We start from the raw sequence: 22,039 nt of genomic DNA on the forward strand, positions 1-22,039 counted from the left end.
ACTATGGAGCAAGATTGCATCAGTTTTGTGTGTAAATGCCATCTGTGCCAAGTGCATGGAGATTTGATTCATTCTCCACCATCTGAATTACATACAATGTCTGCACCATGGCCTTTTGTTGCTTGGGGCATGGATGTCATTGGTCCAATCGAGCTGGCAGCATCGAACGGACACAGGTTTATCCTGGTAGCCATTGATTATTTCACTAAGTGAGTTGAAGCAAAAACGTTCAAATTTGTGACCAAGAAAGCAGTGGTTGACTTTGTGCATTCAAATATCATCTGTCGGTTTGGGATTCCGAAGGTAATTATCATGGACAATGGCGCTAACCTCAACAGTCATCTGATGACAGAGACATATCAGTAGTTTAAGATTATACATCGCAATTCCACCCCATATTGCCCTAAGGCGAATGGAGCAATCGAGGCAGCCAACAAGAATATAAAGAAGATACTTCGAAAAATGGTGGAAGGTTTTAGACAATGGCATGAAAAGCTGCCGTTTGCATTGCTGGGATATCGAACTACTGTTTGCACTTCAGTAGGGGCTACTCCTTATTTGTTGGTGTATGGCACGGAGACAGTAATACCCGCAGAAATTGAAATCCCATCCCTTCAGATTGTTGCTGAGGCAGAAAATGATGACGTTGAATGGGTGAAAACCCGCTTGGAGCAGTTAAGTCTGATTGATGAAAAGAGATTGGCGGCAGTATGTCATGGCCAATTATACCAACAGAGAATGGCAAGAGCATATAACAAGAAGGTACGTCCACGGAAGTTTGAAGTGGGTCAACTAGTGTTGAGGCGTATCTTGCCTCATCAGGCTGAAGCAAAAGGAAAGTTCGCCCCAAACTGGCAGAGGCCATCTGTTGTAACTAGAGTGTTGTCCAATGGCGCGTTATATTTGATAGATGTAGAAGGTAAATGTGTAGAAATGGCTATCAACTCCGATGCAGTCAAGAGATACTTTGTATGATTTCTTTCTTTGATTATACTTGTTTGTATTTGGCATATTTTGAAGATTGAAATGACGAAGGCATTTTGTTCTACTATCTAAACACTTTATCCTTTGTCACCCTTTTTTGAGCCTTATTTATTTTCTTTCATACCCCCCTTTCAGGATCAACAGCACAATTCAGAAACGCAAGTGCGGAGGATAAGTAAGTGAAAAGAAAAAGAAAGAATGAACAAGAAAGAAAAGGAGAAGAAAAATGAAAAGAGAGAAGAAAGAGAAAGAAAAGAAAAGAAAAGAGAAAAAAAGAGAAAAAAAAAAGAAGAATAACAGAAGAAAAAGAGAGAAAGAAAAGAAAGAGAGAAAAGAAAAATCGCAACAACAAAGTCATTTCTATGCCATGAACTACGTTTGACCCGATTCCTTTTAAGGATACGTAGGCAGTCTCACGGTGCGGTCTCATCAAAACAAAAGTCCAAAAGTCCCCAAGCAAGGAACTGGGGCAGAAGTTGTGGCTGTTGTGAGAAACCTGATTCCGAAAGTTGTAAGTCTAACCTATTTGAATTGTTTTGAACGTTTTATACCCTTTCTTTTTAACCCTGTACAAAAGCCCACATTACGGTCCAAAGAAAGACCTTCTGATCAGTCTTTGAGAAATGCCAAGTCGAGCAGGCAAAGGTAATTCATGTCAGGGGCAACACTCTGGTTCAAGCAGAAAAAATAAAAATGAGAGAGTCTTATTGGTGAAAAACTTCACAGGCACTGTAAGGCGACGGAAGTTGAGAGAAATCAAAATGAGAGAGTCTTATTGGTGAAAATCCTCGCGGGCACCGTAAGGCGACGGGAGTTGAGAAAAGTAAAAATGAGAGAGTCTTATCGGTGAAAACCCTCACGGGCACCGTAAGGAGAAAGTGAGTCGAGAGATGAACGAATGAAAGAGGTCTGCTGGTGAAAATCTTTCAAGGCACTGTAGGATGAACAAGGCCGAGGTTTGGGTAAAGTAATCAAGTCATGGAAATTATGGGGCAACAAAGTACGACAATTGAAAGTTGATTGGTTGGACAGATTGGGCCGACTAATCCAAAATGCATGTCATGATCATTGGTACCAGCTGTTCCACCCAGATAAGTTTCTTTTCTTTCTCCTTTGGCAGCAGTCATCTGGTTTTAGATTCTTCTTATCCTTAACCGACAAAGTCATTGCATTTCATTTTCTTTTGGGTATTTATCTAAAGATGTTTCAATGTCAGTCTTGTTCAAATCGAGTGAAAAGGATTTCAAAGCTCACTACCAACTTCCAAAATTGCAAAGCACGGAGTGGTCAATGCATACTAAGGATAACACGACGAAAGAGGGGAATACAAGGAATCACCGGAAGCTTCATCGGTGGAATGGTTTGGTAATGTCATGGGAGACGCAAAAGTTCAGATAAAGAGGTCAGAGGTAAGACAACAGCGGGGGTATAGAACACTCGGCTTGTCAAAAGTCATGGGGTTTTAAAGTCAGTCAGAAAGTCAAAGCGGTTCTGGGCCAGTTCGGAGAAGCTAGTCAGAACAAACATTGCAGCAGAAATATCTTCAGCAAGAATGCCATCAGCTAACCACCACTTTAAACTGACAAAATTTTCTTTGATTGAAACAGGGACAGAAAATTCGTTGGATTCGGAGAAACTCTCCGTGGAGAAAGGCAGTCACCAAACAGGTTTGTTTTGATTTTCAGGACCCTCCTGGAAAATGGGACCTAGTTTAAAGATCAAAAATAGCATAATCTAGCATAAATGCATCCCAAAGGAATATAATTTGGCTTAGAAGTTTGCATGTTCGAGATAGGATTCAATTAGGAGTTTTTAGGACCCTCCTGAATAATGGGACTTAGCTTAAGATTTCGATTAGATACCAACATTTAGCGTAAACTCTGCTGTAAGGTAGTATAATTCAGACATGAAAGTTGTCACCTTTAAGATAAAATTTGACCTTTTAGTTTCAGCACCGTCCTGGATAATGGGAAGTAGTTTAAAGATCCTCTTAGATAGCAAGATTTAGCAGAAGTCGCACATGTAGAAAATATAACTTAGATTTTAAATTGTCGTTTAGTTAAGAGTTGTCAGGACCCCCTGAATAATGGGACCTAGCTTTCAAATCCTTAGTAATACTTGGTAATATGATTTAGTTTTACAATCACATCTGTCCCCAGCCACCAAACTGGGGCAGATAATTTTCTTTGTTTTTGTCTGTTTTGTTGAAGTCAGGAGCCCGCCTGGAGAGCAGGGAATACATTTCAAGTTGAAGTCAGGAGCCTACCTGGAGAGCAGGGAATACATTTCAAGTTGAAGTCAGGAGCCCGCCTGGAGAGCAGAGAATACTTTCAAATGCAGCAGTCAGGAGCCCGCCTGGAGAACAAGGGAGTATCATTTAAGTTTAGCTTTAAAATTCTTTGCTTTGTTTATTTTGAAGTCAGGATCCCGCCTGTAGAGCAGGGAATACATTTCAAATTAAAGTCAGGAGCCCACCTGAAGAGCAGGGAATACTTTCGAATGCAGCAGTCAGGAACCCTCCTGGAGAACAAGGGAGTACCATTTAAGTTTAGCTTTCAGATTCTTTGCTTTGTTTATGTTGAATTTAGGAGCCCGCCTGAAGAGCAGGGAATACATTTCAAGTGAGCAGTCAGGAGCCCGCCTGAAGAGTAGGAAATACATTTCAAGTCAGCAGTCAGGAGCCCGCCTGGATAGCATGGGAATACATTCACGTTTTGAAATCAGGAGCCCGCCTGGAGAGCAGGGAATACATATCAAGTGCAGCAGTCAGGCGCCCACCTGAAGAAGGGGAAAACATCTCAGTTTACAATTCAAGGTGGCAACAAACTGACATCTCCGAAAGAATGGAGAACAACAAGGCAACAAGAAGCACAAGATCAAGTTTGAAGATATAGATAGGACATTTTGTAATCCATAGATCATAGTCTAGTCTAGCTTCTTATTTTATTTTGACATGGTGTAATAAGGAGGTTCAGCAAGCAGTAGCAGCAGCAACAACAACAACAGTGAAATCATAGCTTCGTGGTAGTCCCAGCTACCAAAATTTCCCGAACTACATTGACCTGATTCCTTTTTAGCCAAGGATATGTAGGCAATCTCGGAAGCAGGGTGCGGTCAAATCTTTCCAAAAATGCTTCCCACGGAGTATTCAAGCGGGCAAAAACCGCTCGTATCCGCTCACTTATCTTTGCACGAAAACTCTTCGTGTTTCCGGGCAAAGAGGGGCAGCTGTGAGCACGTGATTTTTGTCCTATATGTATTACTCTAACAAATTCAAAACAAAATAATTTGTGTCAGTGTTTGTAAATTTGTCAGATTTTATTGCATTTTCTGTTAATTCTTTGCATTTTGTTTGTGCATTTTAATTGATGAGAAAATACAAACAATATGTTGCATTTGCATTTAGGATTTAATTTTAAATTTTAGGATTAATAGAAAAATTAATTATTTTATAAAAAATGGGAAAAATCACAAAAATAGTTTATTTTGCACTTTTAATTTTAATGTCAAATTTTGGTAGTTTTTCCTTTAATTTGATTTTTAATTATTGGTAGTAACAATTATTAGGGTTAATTAATTTAATGTGGTAGGATAATTTGGGTTAGGATTCAATTTAAGTTTTAATTTCAATTTTGGAAAAGAAAAAGATTTTTGATAGAAAAGAAAAATGAATTGGAAAAAAAAGAAATAATGAAAGGAAAATCTGGTCTAAAACCCATTTATTTGTCCCTAGCCCAAATGAATCGCCCCAATACCCGGCCCAAACCCACCTATGCCCGGTCCATCCCCCCAACTAAGTGAAACGACGTCGTTTCATGGGCATCAGATCAGGACCGTCAAGGTCTCTTGATCGAACGGACGAGAAGCCTGGGTCATTTAGTATATATATGTCCTAATGCTCTACCCCCCCCCCCCATTTCATCGTCCCAAACACCCCCATCTATCAGAAGGCCTAGACCTAACCCTAGCTGAGCCGCCCCTAAATCCACCACTGTCCGGTGGCGGCGCCACCTCCAAACGCCACCAAAACAACACCCCATGACCCCCTCACGCCCCTCTTTCTAAATCCTGGACCAATTTCCTTCGAATCTGCCCAGAGCTCCAGGAATCTTAAATCTGATGTCAACCCCAAAAGTTCAAAATCAGTTTTCTGTCAATCCTAGTAACATGCATGTTCGGGAGGTGCTATTCTATCAAGCTTTGAGGTTCGGACTAGGCGAAACAGATGTCGCTCAGTTGTTCTTGACAAAGAACAAAGGATCGACATAAGTTTTGCCTAGTTCTTTGTGCCTGCCCAATTTCGAGTCCGATTGGTGAGTTTCTATCCCTCAGCATGACCTATTGTGTTTTATTTCACCTTTCCATCCCTCTTCTTTTCTTCTCCGTTCCTCTGTTTAAAGACTTGACTTATCTTCCGATGTTTTGAGTTGTCTTTTGTTCCCTCTATTTTTCTTTCAAGTCCCTTTAAATATATGTGTGTTCTTGATTTGTTGGGTTATAGTCAAGCCTCTGATTTTCTCCCGTTTATGTTGGCCTCATTAGTCTAGTCTAATTTGTTTATTCTGGTCTATTCATTGGGTTAGTTAATTCCTTGTTGGTTTGTACGGGTTAATCAATCAACCAGTTTAGTTTTAAGAAGTCGTTTGTGTGTTATTTTTGTTGTTACCAATTTAGTTGGGTTCATTTAACTATTTGGTCTTTGGGTCTGACCCATCTATAAAGGAAGGGCAGCCCGTTCACTTGATTCAGCCGTGGGTTAATTTGACCCATGTCTCATTTGGGGTTTAAGGTAAATAGTAGGTGTACGAGGGTTAATTTGGGTAGTCTTAGTGAGGGAATCTACTTGTAGCTGTCTGGGAAGCTTCTAGGAAGCTAGGGGGGACTACTTGGCAAAATCTGAATTTGAACTAGGGGTGTTAAGCTAAAATGAAAATTAAAAAGGGACCAAAGGGCAAAAAATAAACTCTTGAGGCTTGCCCTAATGTCTTGCCTATAAAGGCATCTCTATCTTGCCTTTCAAGGCAGGGATTCAGGAGCTAAAATACAGACCCAAGAGACTTGAAAGAGAATAAAAATTCTGGAAAACAAAAACAACTGAAACTTCTGCAGAAAATACTGTTTCATTGGGTTTGAGCTTTATAATTTGAAATCCTCTTCTTCCTGAATCGATTTTCCTGATTGTTTGAGCTTAGAAATGGTTTGAAACTTAGTCATTAAGGTTGGTTCTGAGGTCAGCTGCTTTAATTGTGTGTTTGAGACTGGTTTCTGGGCTGCAGTACTTCATTTCTGGGTTTCGAACATGTTTTGTTGGTTTGTTTCTGTTACTGGAACCTGCTGCTGATCCCTGCTGTCTACTGCTGATTCTCCCTTTTTCTTATTTCATTTAATTTCAGGTATTCCCTGATTCTATAGGAGATGAAATGCAAGTATGAGAGCTATAATTACATGAGGATCATCATGAATGAATACTGTTTTCCTTTTAATCATCAATATTAGCTGCTTACTTGGAATTTCTGGAGTTTAGTGGTATATTGTAATGGCATTTAGTCTGATCTGTCCATTTTAATATAACAGTAGTATGTTATTCCTTAGAAAACTCATGTTGCCTTTCGTTTGTGATGAAGCACATGGTCTGATGGTTTGATTGTATGTAAGTAGTTCAGGACATTTGGATCTTGTATATAGGGACTGTGATTTAAGCTATTCACTGTTTGTTATGCATATGTTCCAGCATGTGGTTAGACTCTGTTGAGTTTTATTTTATCATCTAGTTTTTTCTGAAATCAGAGTGCATTCGATTAAAGGGGGTGACTGCCTGCTTTGTGGGAATAAAACTTTATGAATACTGGTCTGATTGGCATAAGTCTCTGGGTAGTCAACGTAATTAGGTGCATGCATTGGGTTGAGAATGAATTTTTGATTTGTTTAGATATGTAAAAAATTTCTATAGTAGGATAAGGTCAAAATGCATTACTCATATTGATACAAGTTTAAAACTAAATCGAATATGTTGTCCGTTGATGAGAATTCCATTGTCATTGCTTGCTAAGAAAAACTAGATCAAACATGTTGTTGAATATCGCTAGGTTTTGGCCTGCAGGGACTCGATGCTAAGTTCTCCACTCAGACCTGTTGGGGTTTCGAAATTGGGCTCAGTCCTGGGCCCAAGCTTAACAGCTTCTTCGAGTATGATTTGGGTCATAATTGCGGCCCAGTCACGCCCAGGCCTTTCGCTAGCCTTCCTGGCTCTGGACTTCACATAGGAAGCCCATTTGCGGCCTTTGATTGTTAATTAAATGACCATGGGGAACTAATCTCATCGAGTGTTAAATAATTCAGCCTTTAAAACAATTGAGGTGAACGATGTTACTGACACCAATAGTCTATGGCCCTCATAATTTTAAAAATAAGAATTTTACTCAATTAAGTTTGAGGCGTGCCATTTAGCGAATTTTCCATGGACCTCTTCTAATTTATTATGATTTAGATACAACAAATAACCAATTATCGTAGTTTGCTTTAGGCACGTTTAATAGATTATCGTGGTTGTGGACACGTTCGCGTGACATGATTACGATCTTAAAAACAACACGAGGGACGCGTCCGCGCAACCTCAACCAATTTTTCTTAAATAAGTAAACAAGGCGTTATCAATTATGGATACATTCGCGTGACATGATTTTTGACGCGCCAAAGGAAAAGAATAAACGTACGCGTAACTCAATCCTTTACGAATAATCAAGTGATTTAAAAGCGGTAGCAGGTAAATGCACATAGGTTCTAAAATCAGTAATTAGACAATTTAGTCAAGCCAAGTATGATCAAAGCGACCGTGCTAGAACCACGGAACTCGGGAGTGCCTAACACCTTCTCCCGGGTTAACAGAATTCCTTACTCGGATTTCTGGTTCACAGACTGTTAAACAGAGTCAATCTTTCCTCGATTCGGGATTCTAAACCTGTGATTTGGGACACCATAAATCTCCCAAGTGGCTACTCTGAATTTTAATAAATAGATCCCATTTCGATTGTCCTTTAATTGGAAAAACTCCTTTACATACACCCTTTACGGGAGGTAGAAAAAAGAAGGTGTGACAGCTCTGGCAACTCTGCTGGGGACCGAACCCAGAATCTCTGGTTCAGGGTTCAAGAATTCGAGCTTGTTAATGATTTTTTTTTACTTGGCTTCATTCATCGTTAATATTACTGTATTCTGTGAATCTTTTGTGCTAAATGATATTTATTTATCGCTTTTTAATTATTTGAATTGTATATAAATGTTTTCTTACGCCACCTCTCTGAGTCTTCTGAAAATGGTGCACACGTTCGCGTGGCCCGCTTTTTCTGTAGAAATTATACCAAATAGAACGAGGTCGGGCAAGCGACAAGGCTGGGTAGACTTCAGTGCTCCCGGTACGTCGCCCCCTCCTCGGCCCCAGTCGTCCGCTCGGGTACCCCAAGTCTAGACCAAAAGCCCAGGATTTAAACCTAGAAAAAGACGTGCCGCAACACTATTATACTGATTCATGATTTTGAGGCCGAAGGCCTGAGTTGTACGCCTCAAGGTAGCTTGATATGAGACCGAGAGCCGGTTGATTATGTCACGAGATGGCTTGTTATTGCGCTTGGGCCGTAAGGGGCCCCTCTCGGAATCTGTACACCCCCAGTGAGCGCGGGTACCCAGTGTGATATGTGATATAACCCGAGGGGCTGATGTTGTTCCATGTTATTCCCCGAGGAGAGGATTTCTGTTGATATTGTGCCCGAGGGGCTGATTTTATGTGTTTATCTTTTCTTGCTGCTTTTCATACACTTGTTTAATTGTTAAAAGATGCTTTAAAGAGGTTTTTACTGAACTGAGGTGTTTTTACAAGTTTTCACTATTCTATTGCATTGTATTGATTTCATACTGCCTCTTTGTAGCATTTCGCTGTGTTTTACATGTTTTCCTATCGCTTAGCTACCTTTACTTTTATTACTCACTAAGTTGACGTACTCACATTACTCCATGCACCCTGCGTGCAGATACAGGATCCTTGGGTCCTACTAGCAAGGGTTGATTTCTTCCAGTGGGATATTCGGAGTTTACTAGGTAGTTGCTTGGCGTTCGCAGCCCAGTGTTTCTCCCTCCTATCTTTATTTTCCCTTGTACTGGATTCTATAGTAGACTATGTAGTCCTTTTCCATACTCTTAGACTTATGTTAGATGCTCATGACTGGTGATACCCCGATGTCAGGCTGGGTTTATTTCCGCACTTGTTCTATTTCACTTTATTTTGGGATTTATCGCTTATTAATGACTTAAATTGAATTAAATAACATTTAATTGGTATTGGGGGTTTGTGTCGGCTGGCCTTGTTTTATGATAGGTGCCATCATGACCGGGTCCGGTTTTGGGTCGTGACAAGTTGGTATCAAAGCCTAGGTTACATAGGTCTCACGAGTCATAAGCAGGTTTGGTAGAGTCTCGCAGATCGGTACAGAGACATCTATATTTATCCTCGAGAGGCTTCAGAACCTTTAGGAAAAACTTCATATTCTTGAAATTCTTGTCGTGCGAATATGTTGATCTAAGTACTAAACTTCTGTTATTCTATTCTCTCACAGATGGTGAGGACACGAGCGACCGGTCTGGATGGACGACCACCAGTACCACCAACTGTGGCCACCAGAGACCCGAGGACGCGGTCAAGGCCGTGGTAGGGGCAGGGGTGTAGCCCGCACAACAGCTAGGGAAGCACCTGCAGATCCACCTACCGCCCAGTTCATGATTAGGTCCCAGTTATGGACGTTCTAGCAGCACCAGCTCAGGCACCAGTTGTGCCGATTGTGATTCCAGGTCTTCAAGAGGCCCTAGCTCAGATTCTATCAATATGCACTGGCCTAACTCAGGCGGTCTCAGTTACTAAAACCGCAGCTATTTCTCAGGCCGGAGGAGGCACTCAGACTTCCGCAGCTTGCACACCTAAGCAGGTCATGCAGGGACTTCAGACACCATGGGCACATCCAGCCCAGCCGGTTGCAGCTGCTCAGGACTATGTAGCTCCTGCTATGCCAGAGGACGAGTAGTGCAGGTTGGAGAGGTTTGGTAGACTTCAGCCTCCGACTTTCAGTGGTGTAGAGGGCAAGGATGCCCAGGGTTTCTTGGACAAGTGTTAGAGGATTATTCGTACATCAGGTATTCTGGAGACCAGCGGGGGTCGCATTTACTACTTTTCAATTTTTTGGAGCTGCCTTCACTTGGTGGAGGGTTTATGAGAAGGGGTAGGCCTGTTGGTGCAGCACCCCTTACCTGGCAGCAATTCCTCATTCTCTTTTTGGAGAAGTACTACAGTCTCATAGAAAGGAGCTACGCAGGCAGTTCGAGTGGTTGCGTCAGGGAGATTTGACGGTGACGTAGTATGAGATGAGGTTCTCACAGTTAGCTTGTCATGTTGTTTGGTTGGTTCCGACAGATATAGATAGGATCAGGAGGTTTGTTGATGGCCTCACTTATCAGCTTCACATTCTCATGACCAGGGAGAGGGTGTCTGGTGCTACCTTTGAGGAGGTTATTGATATTGCTCGTGAGATTGAGTCAGTTTATCACTGGGAGCAAGATGATAGGGAGGCCAAGAGGCCTCGAGGATTTGGTAGTTATGGTGGTGCTCCATCGAGAGGTCTGTTTTAGCACGGCAGAGGCCGTCCATTCAGACATACTCAGTCAGCTCGCCCAGGTTATCGTGGGGAGTTATCAGGTCATGGTTCTCACAATTATCATTACGGCCAGTCATCACTCAGTGCCCTTCCAGCCCAGAGTTCTTCCCGTGCTCTATCAGTCCATGGCTCTTCTATGCCAGGTGCATCTATTCATCATTCAGGTGCTAGGGGTTCCCTTCAGTCCCCGTTTCCAGCACTCGGGAGTTGCTATGAGTGTGGACAAATGGGTCATATGTGGAGGCACTATCCTCGTCGTCTTGGGGGTTCATCTCAGCAAAGGAGTCAGCCATCGGCTTCAGCGCCAGTTACTTCACCACCACCCACTCAGCTAGCTAGGGGTGGAGGTCAGTCAGCTAGGGGTTGCCCTAGAGGGGGAGGTCGATTAGGTGGCGGTTAGGCCCGTTTTTATGCATTCCCAGCTAGACCTAATGTCATTGCTTCAGATTCAGTGATCACAGGTATTGTCTCAGTCTACCACAGAGATGTCTTTGTATTATTTGATCCCAGTTCCACTTATTCTTATGTGTCATCATACTTTGCTCGTTATTTGGATATGCCCCGTGAGTCTCTTGTTTCATCTGTTCATGTATCTACTCCGGTGGGCGATAATGTTGTTGTAGACTGTGTGTACCAGTCATGTGTGGTGACTATTGGGGGTCTGGAGACCCGAGTGGATCTTTTATTATTATGTATGGTAGACTTCGATGTTATATTAGGCATGGATTGGCTATCTCTGTGTCGCACTATTTTGGACTGTCATGTTAAGACAGTGACATTGGCTATGTCGGGTGTGCCACGGTTGAGTGGCAAGGTTCGACTGATTATGTTCCCAGTAGGGTAATTTCTTTCTTAAAGGCCTAGCGTATGGTTGGGAAGGGTTGTCTTTCGTATTTAGGCTTTGTGAGGGATGTCGGTGTAGAGGCTCCTAGTATTGATTCTGTTCCTGTTGTGACAGATTTTCCTGATGTATTTACTGCAGACCTGTTGGGCATGCCATCGGGCAGGGATATTGGTTTTGGTATTGATCTGGTGCCGGGCACTCAACCCATTTCTATTCCACCTTATCGTATGGCACCAGCGGAGTTGAATGAGTTAAAGGAGCAGCTTCAGGAACTCATTGATAAGGGGTTCATTCGGCCTAGTGTGTCGCCTTGGGGTGCACTTGTTCTATTTGTGAAGAAGAATGATGGCTCTATGAGGATGTACATTGATTATAGGCAGTTGAACAAAGTAACAATTGATAACAAGTATCCTCTACCTCGTATTGATGATTTATTTGACTAGCTTTAGGGAGCGAGGGTGTTCTCTAAGATTGATCTTCGTTCAGGTTATCACCAGTTGAAGATCAGGGACTCGGATATTCTTAAGACAGCTTTCAGGACCCGATATGGTCATTATGAGTTCTTGGTGATGTCTTTTGGGCTGACCAATGCCCCAGCAGTGTTCATGCATTTGATGAACAACGTGTTTCGGCCTTATCTTGACTTGTTTGTCATAGTTTCATTGATGATATTCTGGTGTATTCGCGTAGTCAGGAGGAGCACGCGGAGCATTTGAGAGTTGTGTTGCAGAGAATGAGGGAGGAGAGGCTTTATGTAAAGTTCTCCAAGTGTGAGTTTTGGCTTAGTTTAGTGGCTTTCTTGGGGCACGTGGTGTCTAGGGAGGGTATTTAGGTTGATCCGAAGAAGATAGAGGCGGTTTAGAGTTGGCCCAAACCGTCCTCAGCCATAGAGATTCGAAGATTTCTTAGTTTGGCGGGTTATTACCGCCGGTTTATTCAGGGATTCTCATCTATCGCATCGCCCTTGACTAAGTTGACTCAAAAGTGTTCTCTATTCAGGTGGTCGGGTGAGTGTGAGGAGAGCTTTCAGAAGCTCAAGACTGCCCTGACCACGGCTCTAGTGTTAGTTTTTCCATCACCTTCAGGTTCATATATCGTGTATTGTGATGCTTCGAGAGTTGGTATTGGGTGTATATTGATGCAGAAGGGTAGAGTTATTGCTTATGCTTCTCGTTAGTTGAAGCCCCATGAGAAAAATTACCATGTTCATGATTTGGTGTTAGCTGCCATGATTTACGCGTTGAATATTTGGAAGCATTATTTGTATGGTGTATCTTGTGGGGTGTTTACTGATTATCGTAGCCTCCAGCACTTGTTCAAGCAGAAGGATTTCAATTTGAGGCAGCGGAGATGGTTGGAGTTGCTAAAGGATTATGATATTACTATTTTGTACCATCCGAGGAAGGCTAATATGGTGGTCGATGCCTTGAGTAGGAAGGCGGTGAATATGGGGAGTTTGGCATATATTCTTGTTGGGGAGAGACCTCTTGCAGTTGATATGCAGGCCTTGGCCAATCGGTTCGTGAGGTTGGATATTTCAGAGCCCAGTTGGGTATTGGCTTGTGTGATTTCTCGGTCTTCCTTATATGATTGCATCAGAGAGCGCCAGTATGATGATCCTCATTTGCTTGTCCTTAAGGACAGAGTTCAGCACGATGATGCCAGAAATGTGACTATTGGTGATGATGGGGTATTGAGGATGCAGGGACGGATATGTGTGCCCAATGTAGATGGGCTTCGGAAGTTGATTCTGGATGAGGCCCATAGCTCGTTGTATTCCATTCATTCGGGTGCCACAAAGATGTATTAGGACCAGAGACAGCATTATTGGTAGAGGAGAATGAAGAAGGACATTATGGGATTGTAGCTCGGTGTCTCAATTTTCAGTAGGTGAAATATGAGCATCAGAGACCAAGTGGCTTGCTTCAGCAGATGGATATTCCAGAGTGGAAGTGGGAGCGGATCACCATGGACTTTGTAGATAGGTTCCCACAGATTTTGAAGAAGTTCGATTCTATTTGGGTTATTGTGGATCGGCTGACCAAGTCCGCGCACTTCATTCCTGTGTGTACTACCTATTCTTCAGAGCGGTTGGTGGAGATCTATATCTGGGAGATTTTCCGTTTGCATGGTGTCCCAACTTCCGTCATTTCAGATAGGGGCACTCAGTTTACTTCGTAGTTTTGGAGGTTTGTGCAGCGAGAGTTGGGTACTCAAGTTGAGTTGAGCAATGGTTTTCACCCTCAAACAGACGGGCAGTCTGAGCGCACTATTCAGATATTGGAGGACATGTTGCGTTCTTGTGTCATTGATTTTGGAGGGTCATGGGATCAGTTTTTACTGCTTGTAGAGTTTTCTTATAACAACAATTACTAGTCGAGTATTCATATGGCTCCATATGAGGCTTTGTATGAGAGGCGGTGTAGTTCTCTAGTTGGTTTATTTGAGCCGGGTGAGGCTAGGATATTGGGTACAAACTTGGTGCAGGATGCTTTAGACAAGGTGAAGGTGATTCGGAAGAGGCTTCGTACAGTGCAATTGAGACAAAAAAGTTATGCTAATAGGAAGGTTCGGGATGTGTCCTACATGGTTGGTGAGAAGGTTCTGTTGAAGGCTTCACCCATGAAGGGTGTTATGAGATTTGGGAAGAAGGGTAAATTGATTCCTCGGTTCATTGGGCCTATTGAGGTGCTTCGGAGGATTGGGGAGGTGGCTTATGAGCTTGTTTTGCCACCAAGCTTGTCGAGTGTACATATGGTATTTCATGTTTCTATGCTCCGGAAGTATATTGGCGATCTGTCTCATGTTTTGGATTTCAGCACGGTTCAGTTAGATGATGATTTGACTTAAGATGTGGGGCCAGTAGCAATTTTGGAGCGTCAGGTTCGAAAGTTGAGGTGAAAGGATATAGCTTTAGTGAAAGTGCAGTGGAGAGGTCGGCCCGTGGAGGAGGCTACCTGGGAGACCGAGCAGGAGATGCGGAGTAGATATCCTCACCAATTTGAGGCTTCAGGTATGTTTCTTGACTCGTTCAAGGACGAACTTTTGTTTAAGAGGGGGAGGATGTAACGACCCGGCATGTCGTTTCATGAGTTACCGCTCCGTTTCCCCCATTTCTGCTTCTTATTGCCTTGTTTAGTTGTATTTTATGTTATCGGGTTGATTGACTGGGGTTCGGAGAGGTTTTGGTAAGGTTTGAGACACTTAGTTTCTTTTGAGTAAGCTTAAGTTGGAAAAGTCAACCGGATATTGACTTATCTGGTAAAGGGCTTGGATGTGAGTTCAGATAGCTTCGGAAGGTAATTTGGGACTTAGGAGCGTGATCGGAATGTGTTTTGGAGGTACGGAGTAGATTTAAATTGAAATTTTGACATTTTCCGGTTGGTAGGTGATATTTTGATATAGGGGTTGGAATGGAATTTTGGGAGTTACAGTAGGTCCGCTGTGTCATTTGGGATATGTGTGCAAACTTTTAGGTCATTCAGACGTGGTTTGATAGACTTTTTGATCGAAAGCGGAATTTGGAAGTTTTTGGAATTCTTAGGCTTGAATCCAATGCAAATTTGGTATTTTGATGTTGTTTTGAGCGTTCCGAAGGTTGGAACAAGTTTGAATGATGTTATGGATATGCTGGCATGTTTGGTTGAGGTCCCGAGGGCCTCGGGTGAGTTTTGGGTGGTTAAACTAATCATTTCAAATTGAGAAAAATTGCAGAAAATATGATGTGAGTGTTGCAGACTTTTGGCCTTCGAGTTCGCGAGTGGGCCCTTGCGTTCGTGAAGGGTTAAGAGTTGATTCTGGAGGTTTGGCCTTTGCATTTGCGATGTAGGTCCCGCGTTGGCGAAGGGTTGGAGTCAGGAAGCTTTGCGTTCGCGAGAGAGCAGACGCGTTCACAATGGTTTGAGTTGCTGAGGCATAGCGTTCGCGAGGGGTCGCCACATTCACGTATGAGGAATTCTGGTCAACTTAAATTTGTGCTTCGCGAACGCGAGGCATTGGCCGCGTTCATGAAGGAGGTTTTTGAATAGCTAGGCAGAATGATTCAAAAGGCCATATCCGCGATGTTGAGCTTAAGTTCCACCATTTTTGAGCGATTTTAAAGCTTTTTGAAGAGGATTGAAGAGGGAATCAAGGGGGAACACTTGGAGGTAAGATTTATGGACTTAATACTCAATCCTAATGTGGTTTCTACCTAATTAATCATGAAATTTATAGAATTTAAGCCTAAATATTGAAGAACTAGGGCTTGTAATTGGAGTCCTTTGAGTAAGGTTTTGAGGGGTCATTTGTGATCGGATTTTGGTACTTTTGATATGGATAAACTCGTGGGAGGATAAGGAGTTTATTGATGTAATTTTTATCAGATTTCGATACGTGGTCTGGGGTTCAGGTTTTGGTTAATTTCGGGATTAGTGTTGTAATTTGATTTCCTTCGAGTGGGCTTTGTTCTCTTAGCATATTTTAATGGTTACGTTCTGATTTTGGTTAGATTTGAAGCATACGGAGGCCAATTCGAGAGGCAAAGGCATCGCGGGATAGAGTTTGGACTGGATAGAGGTTAGTAATGATTGTAAATGTTGTCCTGAGGATTTGAAACCCCGGATTTCACATTGTTGTGCTACTTTGAGGTGCCGCACATGCTAGATGACGAGCGTGGGGTCGTACACCATTGGTATTGTGACCTAGTTTGTCCTGTATGACTGTTTAACTGCGTATTTGATTGGAAACTATTTGTTATCATCATGTTTTGGGCTGAATGCCATATCTAGGCCTCGTGCCAACTGTTTGGACCCTTAGGGGATTTTTAATACTATACCTCACTATTTTGGCTTCGTAGTTGTACTCAGTCATGCTATATTCTACTATTTTCACAACTCAGCCATCTTTACTCGTTTTTGAAATTTTAAATGATATTTTTGGGCTGAGCATCATGTTTTACTATTGCCCGAGTGGCTTGTGAGATTCTGACTGAGTAAGGCCGAGGGCCTATGTTGTGAGGATACTATGGGATTGGGTTGCGCGCCGCAACACTATTATATTGATTCATGATTTTGAGGCCGAGGGCCTAAGTTGTACGCCACAAGGTAGCTTGATATGAGACCGAGAGCCTGTTGATTATGCCACGAGATGGCTTTTTATTGCGCTTGGGTCGTAAGGGGCCCCTCCCGGAGTCTGTATACCCCCAGTGAGCGCGGGTACCCAGTGTGATATGTGATATAGCCCGAAGGGCTGATGTTGTTCCATGTTATTGCCCAATAGGCAGATTTCTATTGATATTGTGCCCGAGGGGCTGATTTTATGTGTTTATCTTTTCTTGCTGCTTTCATTCACTTGTTTAACTGTTAAAAGATCTTTTAAAGAGGTTTTTACTAAACTGAGGTGTTTTTACAAGTTTTCACTGTTCTATTGCATTGTATTGATTTCATACTACCTCTTTGTAGTATTTGCTGTATTTTACGTGTTTTCGTATCGCTCAGCTACCTTTACTTTTATTACTCACTGAGTTGGTGTACTCACATTACTCCCTGCACCCTGCGTGCAGATACAGGAGCCTCGGTCCTGCTAGCGAGGGCTGACTGCTTCCAGCGGGCTATTCAGAGTTCACTAGGTAGCTGTTCGGCGTTCGTAGCCCAGTGTTTCTCCCTCCTATCTTTATTTTCCCTTGTACTGGATTTTGTAATAGACTGTGTAGTCCTTTTCCATACTCTTAGACTTATGTTAGATGCTCATGACTGGTGACACCCCGATGTCGGGCTTGATTTATTTCCGCACTTGTTCTATTTCACTTTATTTTGGCATTTATCACTTATTAATGACTTAAATTGAATTAAATAACTGTTAATTAGTATTTGGGGTTTGTGTCGGCTGGCCTTGTTTCACGATAAGCGCCATCACGACCGGGTCCAGTTTTGGGTCCTGACAAACTCCCTACCTTATTCACTTTATGTTTTGTTAGTATTCTTAGTGGAAACTCATAAAGGACCTGGTACTCTATAGTTTGGTGGACTCATATAAACTATCAATTGGTATCAGAGTGGGTTCCTCCTATCAAGCTAACACCTAGGAAGGATCCTTCTGGCTGCTCCACCGAATTTTGAAGAAGGTCAATCTACGTATAGATCACCCAGGTTCAACGGGCAATACTATGGGTGGTGGAAGACAAGAATGCATGATTTTATAATGGCTGAAGCTTCTGAGTTGTGGGATGTCATATGTGATGGTCCTTACATCCCAACGAAGAACGTCGGAGATCTTCCATTGACGATGCCAAAAACCAGAAAAGAACACAGACAGGAAATCTGTGGAGAAGAATTTTTGTGCCAAGAAAATTTTGGTGTATGGAATAGGACGTGATGAATACAATAGAATCTCTGCTTGTGAAACTACCAAGGAGATATGGGAAGCTTTGCAAATAGCATATGGGGGAACCACTCAAGTAAAGCAATCTAAGATTGATATGCTCACTACCGAGTATGAACTCTTCAGGATGAAGGACGATGAATCTATTTAAGATATACACACAAGATTCACTTCCATCATAAATGAGTTTCTCTCACTTGGTGAAATCATTCCCAGGAACAAGCTAGTGAGGAAGATTCTTAGTATTTGCCCAGTTCTTGGGAAAGCAAGGTGAATGCTATTACTGAAGCAAAGGACCTACAGGAGCTGACTATAGATGAGCTGATTGGAAATCTGAAGATCTATGAGATGAAGAGGAAGATAGACAGTGAAAGAAGAGAACCAAAGAAAGAAAAGAACCTGGTACTCAAAGCTGAAAGCAACGACTCAAGTGATGAGGACAATAACATGGCTTACTTAACAAAAGGTTTCAAAAGATGGTCAGAAGAAATGGAGGATTACTGAAAAGAGGCAACTCCAGCAAACCAAAGAACTATGATCTCTGCCACAAGTGTGGAAAGCCAGGGCACATTATCAAAGATTGTCCTCTCCTGAAGCAAGAACACTCCTAATACAACCCTGAGAAAGCAGCAAAGAGGAACCTGGTTCCTGACAAGCTCTTCAAAAAGAAGAGATCTGCTGACAATGTGGTGAAACAGGCTCTTGCAGTATGGGGAGACTCCTCTCGTAAGTCTGAAGATGAAACTGATGCACGTGACAGCTCCATGATGGCAGTTGAAAGTGAGGAAAATGAATATGATTCAATATTTACTTTGATGGCCCAATCAGATGATGATGATGAATACGATAACAATAGTGAGGTAAATTTCAGGAATGTTCAGAGAAATCTGAAATCCTACTCTGCTAAGAAACTCATGTCTTTAGCTAGTGTACTGATTGATGCCTATCATAGTCTTGTAGAGGATAAGGATGCCTTGACCTTAGAGCTAGGAAAAGCTGAACAAACTAGAGATGATTTGGTAGTGTGTGTAGTTGATATGAAGGAAACCATTTGTGAGCTGGAGAAAGAAAAATTTATTTTAACCGAAAAATTGCTAACATATAATATGAAAGAGATGACTTAGTGGTTGTAGTTGTTGACTATAAGGAAACCATTGAGAACTTCAGCAAAGAAAATAAAGAAAAAAAGGCCTTAGTGAAGAGAGTGACTGAGATTGAGGAAGAAAGAGATGATCTCTTGATAGTGATTGCAAACCTGAGGGAAACAATAGAGGGACTAGGAACTGAGTCTAAACATGGAAATTCTGGAAAAGGAAAAGAGGTAGCTAGTAGGGCACACATTAGGCTTGAAAACAAGTTGAAGGCTGTGAGAACTAGCCTGTGTGTTGAAACTGAGAAAAACAAACATCTCCAAACTGACCTGGAAAGAGAGAAAAATGATCTTGAAAAGTCCCAAAAGTGGACCTGGTCCTCAGAAGCTATCACTGCCATGTATATTAATAATGGTGGAAACAGGCAGGGAATAGGGTTCCAAAGAGAGAAAACCCCTTACAACCCCCATAGCAAGTATGTTACTGTACCGGATAACTGATTGTGTACCCACTGTGGGAACAATGGGCATTTCAAGGAAAATTGCCAAGCCAGGGTTCAGTCTATTCAAAATAAAACAAAGTGTTTGCTGAAAATGTAACTACTAAAAGGGGACCAGGTGCCACCCATAAAAAACGCATATTACCTGTATGGACTAATACAAATCTTATTCATCCTCTTACCTACTACAAGGGACCCAAACTTATTCGGGTTCCTAAAACCAACTCTTAATTTCCTTGTGTAGGGAACAGTGAAAGGAAGCAGTCAGCAATGGTTCATGGATAGTGGATGTTCAAAGCACATGATTGGGAACACCATAGACTTCCTTTCACTAAAAGCCCTGCAAGGAAGGAGTGTATCCTTTGACAATGGAAAAAAGGGATATATTCTTGGAGTTGGAAAAGTTGGGAAATCACTCACTCACTCAATTGAGAATGTGTACTATGTCAATGGTCTTAAGTACAGTCTCTTGAGTGTTTCTCAGATCTGTGATAAGGGAAATAAGGTGGAGTTCTTGTCTAATATATGTACAGTTACTAATTTGGTAACTAGTGAAGTGGTACTTGTAGCCAAGAGATAAAAGAGCATCTATGTTGCTGATTTTGAGTCTATAAAAAGTGGTAATCTGAGTTGTCTGAAAGCTGTTGATGATGATGTTGAACTCTGGCACAGAAGACTAGGGCACGCAAGCTTTTCTCTTCTGAATAAACTATTTGAGAAGGACCTGGTCCATTGTTTGCCCATGTCAAAGTTCAAAGTAAAAAAAATTTGTGATGCCTGTGCTAGAGGGAAGCATGTGAAGTCCTCATTTAAGTATAAAAAGGATTCAGTACCTCAACGCCACTCGATCTTCTTCATATGGATTTATGTGGCCCTATGAGAGTGCAAAGCAAGGGAGGAAAAAGGATACATTTTTGTGATAGTGGAGGACTACTCCAGATTCATATAAACTCTATTTCTTAGAACAAATGATGAAACCTTTGAGGTATTTGTGGCTTTTGTGAAGAAATTCCAGGTGAAGATAGAGTCTAGAGTAGCATGTATTAGATCAGATCATGGAACAGAATTTGACAATGCCAAATTTGATGAGTTCTATAATGAAAATGGCATTACCCACAACTTCTCAGCTCCAAGAACTCCCCAGCAAAATGGAGTTGTGGAAAGAAAGAATAGAATTCTTGAAGAAATGGAAAGAACAATGTTGATCGATAGTGGGATTGCAAAGAACTTCTGGGCTGAAGCTGTCAACACTGCCTGCTACTTGGTGAACAGGTGCATGATCAGATCTCTCCCGAAAAAACCCCTTATGAGTTGCTGAATGGAAGGAAACCCAAGCTGACTCACCTAAGAACATTTGGATGCAAATGTTATGTTCTCAACAATAGAAATGATCAGCTTGGTAAAGTTGATGCCAAGAGTGATGAAGGAATCTTTCTGGGGTATTCTTCTCAAAGCAAAGCTTACAAGATATAAAACAAGAGGACTCAATGTGTTGAGGAAAGTGTTCATGTAATCTTTGACGAGTCTTATACCTCCTGTGAGAAAAGTACCAAAGATGATCAAGATGGAGAGCCCTTACTGGTTCCAGGTGAAGTCATCAACATGACAAATGGAAAGGCAGACATGATGAGCCAAGTGAAGGAGCCAAGTGGAGACAATGTTGCCTCTTCCTTAAGGGAACTAGGTACCTCAATTACAACTACTGAAGCTGAAGAAAGAGTGGTTGATGCAGTGCAGGGTACTCCACAAGTACCTGAGAGAAGAATACAAGGGAACCAGTTAGATATGCCTAGCTCCTCTATAAATGAACCTCAAATGCCCAACTGGAAACACAAAAGCTTTCATTCTCTTGACAACATAATTACCCCTCTAGATTCTGGAGTGCAAACCAGATCAAAAGCTAGAAATTCACTTGCCTTCTCAACCTTTCTTTCCTAAATAGAACCCAAAAATATCAAGAAAGCCTTGAAAGATGCAAATTGGATTACAACCATGCAAGATGAGCTGCATCAGTTCAAAAGGAACAATGTATGGCACCTGATACCCAGACCCTCAGATTGAACCATTATAGGAACTAGGTGGGTATTCAGGAATAAGCTTGATGAACATGAAAATATTACACGGAACAAGGCTAGGCTAGTGGTTCAAGGTTACTGTCGCACCTCCTTTTTCCGCGCCCGCGGGGCGCGTGGGGAGTTTTCTCCAATTGAAGGACAGTCGAAACGGGATTTGTTTATTTGTTTCAGAGTCGCCACCTGGGAATTTTAAGGCGTCCCAAGTCACCAATTTTAATCCCTGAATCGAGGAGAATATGACTCTGTTTATTACAGTCACCCGTTCATAGCTCCATGGGATGGCTTTGTTGTTGATGACCGGTAGCTGGATTACAGGTGCAATAATAACCCGATCTGTACGGGCTCCTTCCACGAATACAATGGGTTTGTTAGCAACCCCTGGTACTATCACTTTCGGCCTTTCTTGTTTTGCAGCAACTTTGCTCGATGATCCCTCATCGACTATCATAGATGGTTCATCAACATTTTTGTTCTGCTTAGACACCGGCTTC

The 22,039-nt window shown here is 42.1% G+C and overlaps 1 protein-coding gene across 1 annotated transcript; it reads left to right on the top strand.

Annotated features, from left to right (window-relative positions):
* Positions 1-738: 738 nt before the first annotated feature.
* On the top strand, positions 739-21,411 carry LOC138881908 (uncharacterized). Its single transcript, XM_070162210.1, has 12 exons — positions 739-919; positions 2,592-2,651; positions 10,439-10,457; positions 10,503-10,642; positions 17,802-17,994; positions 18,138-18,349; positions 18,514-18,902; positions 19,031-19,459; positions 19,718-20,032; positions 20,489-20,745; positions 20,859-20,912; positions 21,021-21,411. The coding sequence occupies exons 1-12, from the start codon at positions 739-741 to the stop codon at positions 21,409-21,411; spliced, it is 2,640 nt and encodes an 879-aa protein (XP_070018311.1).
* Positions 21,412-22,039: the final 628 nt, after the last annotated feature.

This window comes from Nicotiana sylvestris, chromosome 11, assembly GCF_000393655.2.
Source record: "Nicotiana sylvestris chromosome 11, ASM39365v2, whole genome shotgun sequence".
NCBI lineage: Eukaryota > Viridiplantae > Streptophyta > Magnoliopsida > Solanales > Solanaceae > Nicotiana > Nicotiana sylvestris.

What these genes read in the sequence shown, in the direction of transcription:
- LOC138881908 (XM_070162210.1), top strand. Translation starts at nt 739, where the DNA reads ATGGCAAGAGCATATAACAAGAAGGTACGTCCACGGAAGTTTGAAGTG. An exon ending in ATTGATATGCTCACTACCGA is followed by an intron (nt 17,995 to 18,137) that starts GTATGAACTCTT and finishes GTATTTGCCCAG; the next exon opens with TTCTTGGGAAAGCAAGGTGA. An exon ending in GCCTGCTACTTGGTGAACAG is followed by an intron (nt 20,746 to 20,858) that starts GTGCATGATCAG and finishes TCTCAACAATAG; the next exon opens with AAATGATCAGCTTGGTAAAG.